Below are 10,011 nucleotides of genomic sequence, written 5' to 3'. Positions count from 1 at the left end.
ACGGTATGGAGCTGCAGGAAATGTTTCGTTACGGATACATGTACCCGCCGAGAGAAGACGAAGTTGTATCTTGCACATATCTGGATTTACCGAGTTACTCTTATTCAAAGAACAAAGCCGATCTTCCGCCGGTAAGCACTATCACGATACCACGGTGCATCGTTTACGACGGGAATTGCAGCGATGGTTGGCACACACCGAGCCCAACAGCGAGCTTGAGATCAATCAGTCCAGCTACAACCCTGTCGATATCGTCCGAGCCTGATACAATAAGTGCCCCGGTAACCTATCGTTTGCTGGGCACCACCAAGGAATTAAACAAGAGGCGTAACACGAAGAGAAGCCCGATTAATAGCGAGGTAAGGCAACACACGATGAACGTGGTAGATCTAACAGACGAGGTAAACAGCATGGACGCGGATACCGACGGAACGCTGGACGCAGAAGCTGAAATGGAGCACGAGAAGACACAGTCGTCACGCGGCAGTGTTATCAGCAATCTTTCCAGCAGCTATTCGGACAGAATCGTGGACGGTGACAGCGAAGACGACGGTGAGATGAGTGACAGCCCGGATCATATAGGATCGGTGATAGACGGTACCGAGGGTAATCGGAACGTCGTGAGGCGAAGAGGTAAATACGTGAGTTCGACGGTGGTTAGAAAACGAAGACTCGCGGCGAACGCCAGGGAACGAAGAAGAATGCAGAATTTGAACAAAGCGTTCGATAGATTGAGAACTTACCTACCGTCTTTGGGTAACGACAGACAGTTGTCGAAATACGAGACGCTTCAAATGGCGCAGTCCTACATCACAGCTTTATACGATTTGTTGCAATGAGGATTAATTCGCGTTTAATTGTAACGAGAGTGTTATAGTGGGGAGAGTTGAACGAAAAATTGGAGTAATTGGATTTTTATTTGTGCGTTGAGAAAGACACGTTTTTCTTCTTTTGTCAAATGTATTATGTAAAATATGAACTATGGTTAATCGAATCGTACGAAATTCTAGATAAACGAACAATTTGCTGCTATTCTTTTGTAGATGGTCGAAAGTGTGATTAGAAAAATTTTAGAGGAATTGCGTAAAATTTCGTTACGAGATATCGCATAATCCCATTCTCTGTTATTATTAACGCAATATTTATCGTGCGATATGTAGCGAGAAAATCTCAATTACGTATTTCCGAGATACTTGTGTAAAATGTGTAAAATAGTAAATCTTGTAACATAGTAAATTTTGTAAAATAGTTAATAGCTTTACGAATAGATGTTTAACGTAGCGTATGTTGTATAATAAGATGAACCAAGCGGGTACTTATAATTTATTATAAATATTAGTGCGTTCTTTGAGACTGAAATGGCATGTGTTGACAAATATACTTGTTTTATAAACTTTTCTGAAGTTGTTCAACGTCTTTCCCTTCTCGATCGTGCAAATTCTTTCTTAATAGTCGCAACTGAAGCTGTAAGCCTCTTTTCCTCATTCGAAATCTCTCGAGGTTCGCGTAGTAAGAACGAAAGACTATATACGTTGTAATTGCTTACGTTAGGTTTACAGTTCCCTTCAAATATGAATCGCAAGGGATGAAGAGTATATTCGGGGCGAAAGAAAAACAGCATCGTCATCGGTGGTCTGATCGTCATACGAAACCCACGCGACGCGTCGGTGCCCGGTTTCGTTGCAATTTGAGAAGCTGCAGCCTCCTTTCTTCGACGATGACTCTTCTTTCTTCCTCTTTCTTTACAGTCTTGTCACCTTCAATTCCTCACTATTACTATCGCGCCGCACTTTCTTTCGATTATCGTTTTATACCCCGAAAACACTAATTACCTCATAGTTGTTACGAAAAATTATGCTCCTTGCAAAAAGAAACAAAAGCTTTGCACCGCGTGTTTTATCGACCCTTTAATTCCACGTGTAAATAAACTTGAAAAAATCTTCCGTTTTTTGCCAATGATGAATAAGTTTCACTTAACGAATCTATAATTAATTAATTAGCCCAATTTTGATAATACTAATACGACGAGTATCTGCCATTATCTTCAAGCGTTTTAATAAAGTTTAATACGTTAAATAACTTTGTAAAATAAAGAATAAAATTGTCATTATTTCATAAGAGATCAAATTGCAGAAGTGACGAAAGGATAGAGTAGTGTGTTTAAGTTAATTTCTGAAGAACTGAAAGTATGCAGCGAGAAATGACTCGATAGAATCACCGTTGCAATTCTGCAGTTTTGGTATTAACACGCTATTAGCGTTAATCTTGCTTGACATTTGACGTCAAACAGTTTCTACTGTGGGAGAAATCTTATCTGTGAGAGAATATCTTCTCAATTCTCCCGGAAGAATGATGGACAAATTATCACGATAGTTATAATTCCGTAGGTATATTTTCGTACGAGCTACGAGCACGCTATTATAAAAATATCAGCATTGATATAAATTTTATTTAGCATTCGTAACGTCAAACAAGTTGTGATTAGCATGATCAACGACGAAGAAGAGAAAAGCACATAGCCCCATCCCTGGGTAGTTAGCACTGTCTGCTAAGAGTAAACGCTACCTGTGGATCATAATTGTACGAAAAGTGGAAAATTTATGAAGCTTGAGTAAACACAACCTGTATTCTCTCCAAAGAGAATAGAAAGATACACAGGAAGGTAGAAAAAATGTACACTGTACTCGAAAGAAGAATCCTAATCACCAGCTGTTATTAACCGACAGCGATACTACCTACCTATGAAAAATACCAACATAAACATGTACAAACATTCTACAATACAAACGTGATTTCACCGGTGAGCAATTTTATCAGGAAACTTCGTGATTAAGCGATTCAACGATGTTAACATAAATATCTCTGGTCCCTAAATGTCCCAATGGCTGACGCGTGACAACGTCCACATCTCCCATAATTCTTTTTTCATACACGGTTCCCATGCTGCGAGAGATTTGTCCTCCGGACGAAGGAAGACAAGGAGAATCTTTGCAAACTTGATAAAAATCGTGTGATATCTTCCTCTCGACCTTTTCGAGGTTGGGAGGGGAAGTTGGGTCGAGCCTTTGTCGAAAAAAAAAGACAAGAAAAATGAAACTCCCGAAATAAAAGAAAGGAAGGAATCTCTTAGATGAGAGAACGTAAATATTGTTGAAAGTAATTAATTCTCCGGCAGACTACCACCTTTGCTTTTGTCAGAAGGGTTCGCTTTGACAAAGAAGAGGAAGCTGGACCCGCCGGCAGTGACCAGTGGCCACTGTCATCAAAATACTTGAAGGGGTTAGGGGAGGGGGGTAGAAGGAACTGGATGGAAGCGGAAAAAGGAAGGAGTAAAGTTGCGGGGATAAAAGACAAACGCCGCCGCGTTGCCGTTGTCTGATCGTGGAGATTGCTTTATTTGAGTACATTTAGCGTAGAGATCTCGAAACCCTGCCGAATATTTTGTCGTACCCCGCTACCACATACTACACAACATCCCGTCTTTTGCCGGGAGAACCCGAGGCGGAGACGTAACGCATTAAGCATCGAAATAATGTAATCTGCCGACTGGAATCAGGCGATAAATATAATCGGCCGGTTGGAAATTTGTCGGTGGCGAGCACTCGGTAGCTTACGATCGCCGCACCTGTGCGCCCTTCTCGTATCAAGATTGATCGTAGCCAATTTTATTCTACAACTAGATGCATACCCCGTTCTGTCAATTTTGCCTGGCGATTTAAATTGAAGTTACGAGCCGCTTACTGTGGGAAACTGCGAACAGGAGAAATTTTGCTCGTGGAAAAGTCGATGCAAAAGCTAGAGTTCTAGAAAATGCACTTTTCATCATTCTCAGAGCAATACCGAAGTTTTAGATTTTAAAGAGAGAGATCGTTGGTTAGAAATCTTCGTTACACTTTTGTTTCTATTTCCTTCTGTTTTTTGTTTCTGTTTACTAACAAAATTCAACGACTGATGAAATAATTGAAAGATAAACGAAGTGTGTTTTAGCAGAGAAACGTGTTATTTTTAGTTGAACGGTAAAGGGACAAAATTTCGAGCACATGGGAAGAGGCGTGTGGTTACTTATGCGACAGCCCTGCCGAAATTATTTCAAGTGTAACCTGGCGCACATAAATCAGTTGTCTTTCATCGGTGACAGTTTAACTTCAACGCGACAAACTCGTGCAATTTATACGTTTAATTTGAAAATTGCAAACGTATGATTTATTCAAGAGATCGGTGGTCCGCTTTGGTTTAAAATGCGAAGTTTGGCTGCATATATGAATTTAGAAGGCAAAAATAAGACAGATTAAAGCAATGAGGAAGTTCAATTTGTCGAGAATGTATTGAATATTGTTGAAAATATATGCAAAAATAACGATGATTTATTTACTTCTGAAACTTTTCGATTTTTTAACAAATTTTTCGTTTATTTTAACATCTGACGTATCGATTACATATATTTATATTTTATTAATTCGTTCTAAAATGATTGAAAGCAATATTGTAATAACTTTGAACTTTTTCATCTCGAAGGTACAACGGAAATCCAGCAAGTAGGTATATCTTCTAAAATGGACCCCGCCGAAATGTTTCTCACATATTTTTCCGAGGTGTCGATACAGTATCTTTTTAATGTTTCGAGCCACGGTGCGTGCTCTTGCGTATGCTTCCGGATTATAAACGCAGGTAGAAAGTGTGGTCGATCCTGGTGAATGTAACGAAAAACACGACCGCCCATTGTGAGGGATTCGATGATCCTGTGAACTTGACGACCAGTTCGTAAATCGGTAAAAGATCTTTTACCTGCGATCAGATCGTCGGAATAAGGGCAGCCTATCTGAATCAGATTATGCTTGCGACATTTTCGCTAGCATAATCTTTCAAAAGCCATTTGTTTCTTTCACAACGTATCAACAAGTTGTATCTTCGATAATCTCTCCTCCTTGAAACTGAAACGATCCTTGAAGAATATCGTAAATAAATGAAAAATTGAATAATTTCAAACGCACCAAGTACCTCGCTAAAAATTCACTATAATGGGTGATTTAAAAAAGAGTGTAATTTAAATATCAGAATTATGATCGTTGCACAGATGACTATCGTTAAGAAGAAAAAGGAAGTAAAATTGTGAGAAGAACGTAGATATTTAATAATCTGGCCCGAATTTTTCACGGTTCGAAACTCTTCCCAAGGTAGAGGTTGACTATTCTCTATTTTCCAACGGCAATATATACCGCCGGTGGCACATAATCGCTTACGAAACGTGCCCGTTCGACCGATCTGTTTGTTCGACTGGTTGGTTCGTGATCGAATGAAATCGGTTTACTACCGATTGAAAAGTTTTCGCGTTCGGAAGAGGTATCGCAGGTTTGAAAACACGTCGAAGGGTTGTTCGAGACTCGAAGTGGGTACCGGGGGTTAACTGAAAACCGGATGGGAAAGTTAAAAGGGGCAAAGGGAAAGAATGGGGCAGTATTCGACACACGTGACACGAGCTTACTTTTAGTGCCTGCACACCACTCGAAACACCCCAGGGGTATTAATTTCATTTAATCAAACAGCGATAATACCTCGAGCTTTTGTTTACCTTTATTCTTCAACTACCTGATACAATTATACTCAGGCTTTTAATTTGCCGATCATTCTCGTAGAAAAAAAGGAGTATTTAGCTGTTTAGAACTACGAATAATGATAAAAACAATACTAATTTGTATTGCAGATTGAAGAAAAACGGGTGATACACGTTATTACAATTTTCTGCATCTGTTAATTAACTAATAGCTGAATTTTGTAATAACTAAATTATAAGCAAACAAATATAAGAACACCTAGAATTTTATAACAGGAAGAAAAAAAATAGTAGAGTTATGGATGTAGTAAAAATGTATAAAATTTAAAGACCTCTGTGAAATATAATAGAATGAATTACGGTAAATAGGTATCTAATAAGTTAACCGGAATAGAATGAATTAAGATTAGTTACAGTTGAGACAATATTTATTTTTATTTCATTTCGTTCATTTTACTTGATTTATCTCATTCATTTCTCGTAGCTGCTGTTATGTCGTTATTGCTATAGCGGTTACTTCATATACATACAACATATATCGCACATTAATATTTTATACAAATGACACCACTTGTAAATTCTATTTAATACCTACTTAATATAATCGTATTAGGACACCGCCCACGTTTCGTTCCACAATCATATTCCAACGACATTTAGAAATCATAATTACTCGTCCTTCTTACTTCGATCGATATCGTCCATCTTAGGAGCTTTCTCTTGATCGCCAGTTTTCCAAAATCTAGCTTTCTCAAAATCATTTCTCACGTCGATCAATAAACTTTGCCTGCACAATTTCGAAATTGTGCTCATATTTTCCTCCTCCTCCTTACCGCGTATCAACCGTGCAAATTTCAACTTGCTGATCATTTTTGCGAACGGTCCTAAGGGCTGCTGTTGCTTCGAAATTGATCTCGGGAGAGACTCGCATCCGCGATTAGTCTCTGTAAGACGTACGAACGTGTCAGGATCTATGTTTATCATTCCAGCACTGGCGGATTTCACACGATCGGAACGAGAAACAGCTAAATTATTCGACAACTCGTTCACGTTGCACGTGTTTATAAATTGCTCCATTTTTTCACCGTTAATCGCTGCTTCCTGTAAATCTTCATCGCCCAAAATTCCATCGAAATTCGAAGTATTACTCGCACCTGGTAAATGTTTATCTCTCGTCGTTTCTGCATGCTCGAAGGCTTGTTCGTAACGACGAGACGGTGGTTTCAAAAAATTGTCCTCTTTGGGCGGAGGAGATTCTAACGCGGAATAGCAAAGCGAACCGTTCTGACGAGACAAGAAATCTTCCTTCGCGCGACGTGTTCTCGAAGAATGGGATTCCACGGGCGAATTGTCTTCGGAAATTGTCTTCGTTCGGGCATTTTTCTTCGTCGCCACGTTGGACAGAATTTTCAGCTTGTGAAGAAGATCTGACGTCCGTGGATCGAATTTCGAAGACGTGCTCTCGTTCTTCTTCCTCTCGCTTTTCGAAGGATTTTGCTGTTCGTCCGGTGATTCTTGCATCGATACACTTGCTCGTTGATTCTTCTCTTCGGCGGACTGTTTCGACTTGCCGTTTCTTCTTGTCGACTCGATCGACCAACTTCTGTCCCGCAAAATACGCGTTTCGCACTTCGTTTCTGATTGTAATTGACCGTTAGTCAACGATTCCTTCGAATTTTTCACAGATTTGCATTGCTCGATAGTTTCTTCTTTCTTGCTTTCTTCGATCCTCTCGATCTTGCTTTCCTTCGTTTCACGATCTCTGGAACACGGACGAAGAGACCAAGGTAACGAGAGAGACATTTTCAATAGTGCATCTTGTCGACTCGTTTTCGGTGACGCTGATCTGGATTTGCTCTTGTTTTTCGCGGAGATGCGAACATCTTCGAAATTATCATCTTTTTTACCAGACGAATGTTCTTCCGAACGTCGAAACGGAGAGAAGATTATGCGTTTCGTTTTGATAAAAACGTTTCGGGTCGGAGAACTGGAGAATTGCTTCTTAACGCTTGCTGCTTGATTCACCAAAGTGCTACGATCGACGCCTAATCGACGATTATGCTCTTCTGCGGGATCTTCGATCGTGGAATGTCCCACCGGTTGCTCCGTGATTTTCACTTCTTCCACGCAAGCTGTACTCGCCGTGGGCACGACTATTTTATTCAAAGTTTCCTCGTTGATAAGGATCCTCTCGACGCAACGTTCCTCGCGATAAGGTGCAACGGTATAAGCTGTCGTTCGAATGGTCGGCTCGCGAACAGATGAATTTATGGAGCATAATATCGAGGAAGCTGGAATATTTTCGATGTTTCGACGTTCCTGCCTCTCGTTTCTTTCCATCGATTGTACACTGTTCACAGTCTCGTACGAACGGTTATTCTGTTTCTCGCGATTCGAGTACGAGGAGCATAATTTCGACGATTCCTGCCCGTTCAGGACGTTCAATTTCATTTTAGACAAGTGACAACATGCACTGTGCGACTCGTCCCTGATTACACCGTAATTATCTTCCAGCTTCTTGAAAGTTTTCTCTTCTCGACTGGTGTAACGAAAGTCCACGTCGGACGTGTTATACTTGGTTTTATCTGAAAATAATATATTACACTATTTTCTTACTTTCTCTATAATCAAATTTTTTGAACATTGGCAAAAGTGTGTCGAACGTTATGGAAATTATTTTAAATAAAAATCTTTCTTTTTTTCAATGAAACGCTTGAACTTCCAGGATGACACAATTACTTGCCTTGTTCAGAAATGGCTAACGTTTCTAGTAAAGTCTCTATATTCTTTGCACTATAATTTGTCATTAGCTGCGTGTTTGTTAAAGAGCAACAGCGAGGATCGACTGTGCCTACGATTAGGTCTTCGTATTTATTGTCTTCTTCGACCGTTGTTTCAGCAACGTCCTCTCCGCTATTGTTGCTGCTCCCGTTATTTTCTGTTCCTTGGTTATCACCTTCTGGCTGGTGTTTCTTCTTGTTCGATAAATCCTGATTATACCGACAGGTCTCTAATTTTGATGGCGCTATGATAAAACTTATTTCTGAAGGTAATGTTCCTTTCTTTTCTTTATTGCTATCATTTTTCTATACTTCCGCGGGAAACGAGTTGAATATTATGGGAAAAAAAATTGTTAACGTAAAGAATTTGCAATAGAGAACGCATGTTCCAGGGGAAACTGATTTAAATCAGATTTATCCTAATCATAGAGCTACTTGTGGTTTATTGTTGCAACGAAATAGCGGGACGCAACTCTGAGCATTATTGAAAAATTGAATCTCAAATTTAAAGGGACTGAGTTGTGCACCGATTCGATTGAAACTTGGTCGGAACGGTTGTAAAATGTATGATATTGTTGTTATTAATTTACATAAATATAAAAATAAATAATCTAATCGTGAGGTATAAGATATACTGAAAAAAGGGACGTTTCGGTAACTGGAATTGGATCCTACTCAGCTTAGAAATTAGGTATCTTACCGAGTGGATCGTGTTCTCTTTAACGTTTTAATTGGATCTGCAGATAACGAAGTCCCCAATTTCGAGGCTCAATTTCTCAGAAATGCTCGAGAAGATTTCCTCAGGAAGCGCGTTTTTTTCGAAATTTGATTAATTTCCTTAAGCTTAATACCGTACCCTTTGCATTTATAAAAACAAGTTGAAAATGGTGATAAATTGAAATAATATTTAGAAAATAAAATTACAAACTGCAATGATATAATTTTTCACAAAATCTACCATTGATTCTTGTATGCTTGCACCAAAAATAGAACAATTTCCGAGATTCCTTTCACGGATAATTTTCTTTTCGTTCCTTTCTAGAACGGAAAGTAAACAGACATTTTTCATTTGATTATCGTAACAAATTTCAAAACTTTGCATTCTTCAACTTACCATCGTAACCATGGTTTTTCACGCTTGTTCCAATTGTGCTTTCGTCATTGGGTGATGCAGGAAAATTTCCTCTGCAAAAGTAAAATGTCTGTAAAGCTATAATTATTTGTCGAAAATAAATTAGACTCCTTATGTATATATATACCTCTCGAAACCGGTGTAATTTTGATTCTCCATTTTCTTCGACGATTTTACAACGCTACGCTTCGAATCCAATTCCATCGAAGAAATTGAATTCGTAGAATCCAGATTGTCGATATTATTTTTAAGTCTTCTGTTCGACAAACTTGTAACAGACGAACGTCGTACGCCGATATCATCGAAATTCGAAGAATCTCTTCTGTCGTTCCACGTTCTCGACAATTCAGGGTGTTCCATACACAAATTTTCTTCACTCGAGAAATTTCTCCCTCGATTCCAATTTTTCGGCGCCCAGTATTTTTCGTTCAAATTTTCCTCGATTTCGACCAAAAATACTGGAGACAGTTTGTGACTAGACGTAACTGTTCCAAGGGGGACAGCAATGCTGGTTGTTTCGCATGCTGCAACCGAATAGACAGGTGTTT

At 39.2% G+C, this 10,011-nt stretch overlaps 2 protein-coding genes across 2 annotated transcripts in view; one reads left to right on the top strand and one right to left on the bottom strand.

Moving 5' to 3' along the window:
• The first annotated feature begins 5 nt into the window (after positions 1 to 5).
• Positions 6 to 839, top strand: LOC108572065. Its single transcript, XM_017934251.1, has one exon. It carries the CDS (start codon positions 6 to 8, stop codon positions 837 to 839), a length of 834 nt encoding a protein of 277 aa, XP_017789740.1.
• A 5,201-nt stretch (positions 840 to 6,040) lies between these two features.
• LOC108571919 overlaps positions 6,041 to 10,011 on the bottom strand; it is a 10,975-nt gene continuing 7,004 nt past the window's right edge. Inside the window, 5 exon segments of the mRNA XM_017934077.1 lie at positions 6,041 to 8,136; positions 8,295 to 8,541; positions 9,290 to 9,369; positions 9,446 to 9,516; positions 9,591 to 10,011. The exon segment at positions 9,591 to 10,011 is cut by the window's right edge and continues 30 nt beyond it. Coding sequence (XP_017789566.1) covers positions 6,221 to 8,136; positions 8,295 to 8,541; positions 9,290 to 9,369; positions 9,446 to 9,516; positions 9,591 to 10,011 — 2,735 coding nt within the window. The 3' untranslated portion in view covers positions 6,041 to 6,220.

Source organism: Habropoda laboriosa, unplaced genomic scaffold (genome assembly GCF_001263275.1).
Source record: "Habropoda laboriosa isolate 0110345459 unplaced genomic scaffold, ASM126327v1 scaffold67, whole genome shotgun sequence".
Classification (NCBI taxonomy): domain Eukaryota; kingdom Metazoa; phylum Arthropoda; class Insecta; order Hymenoptera; family Apidae; genus Habropoda; species Habropoda laboriosa.
This window is presented reverse-complemented; position numbering and strand designations above follow the sequence as displayed.

Bases quoted from the DNA above. Each gene is read 5' to 3' on its own strand.
- LOC108572065 (XM_017934251.1), top strand. From the start codon at position 6: ATGGAGCTGCAGGAAATGTTTCGTTACGGATACATGTACCCGCCGAGA.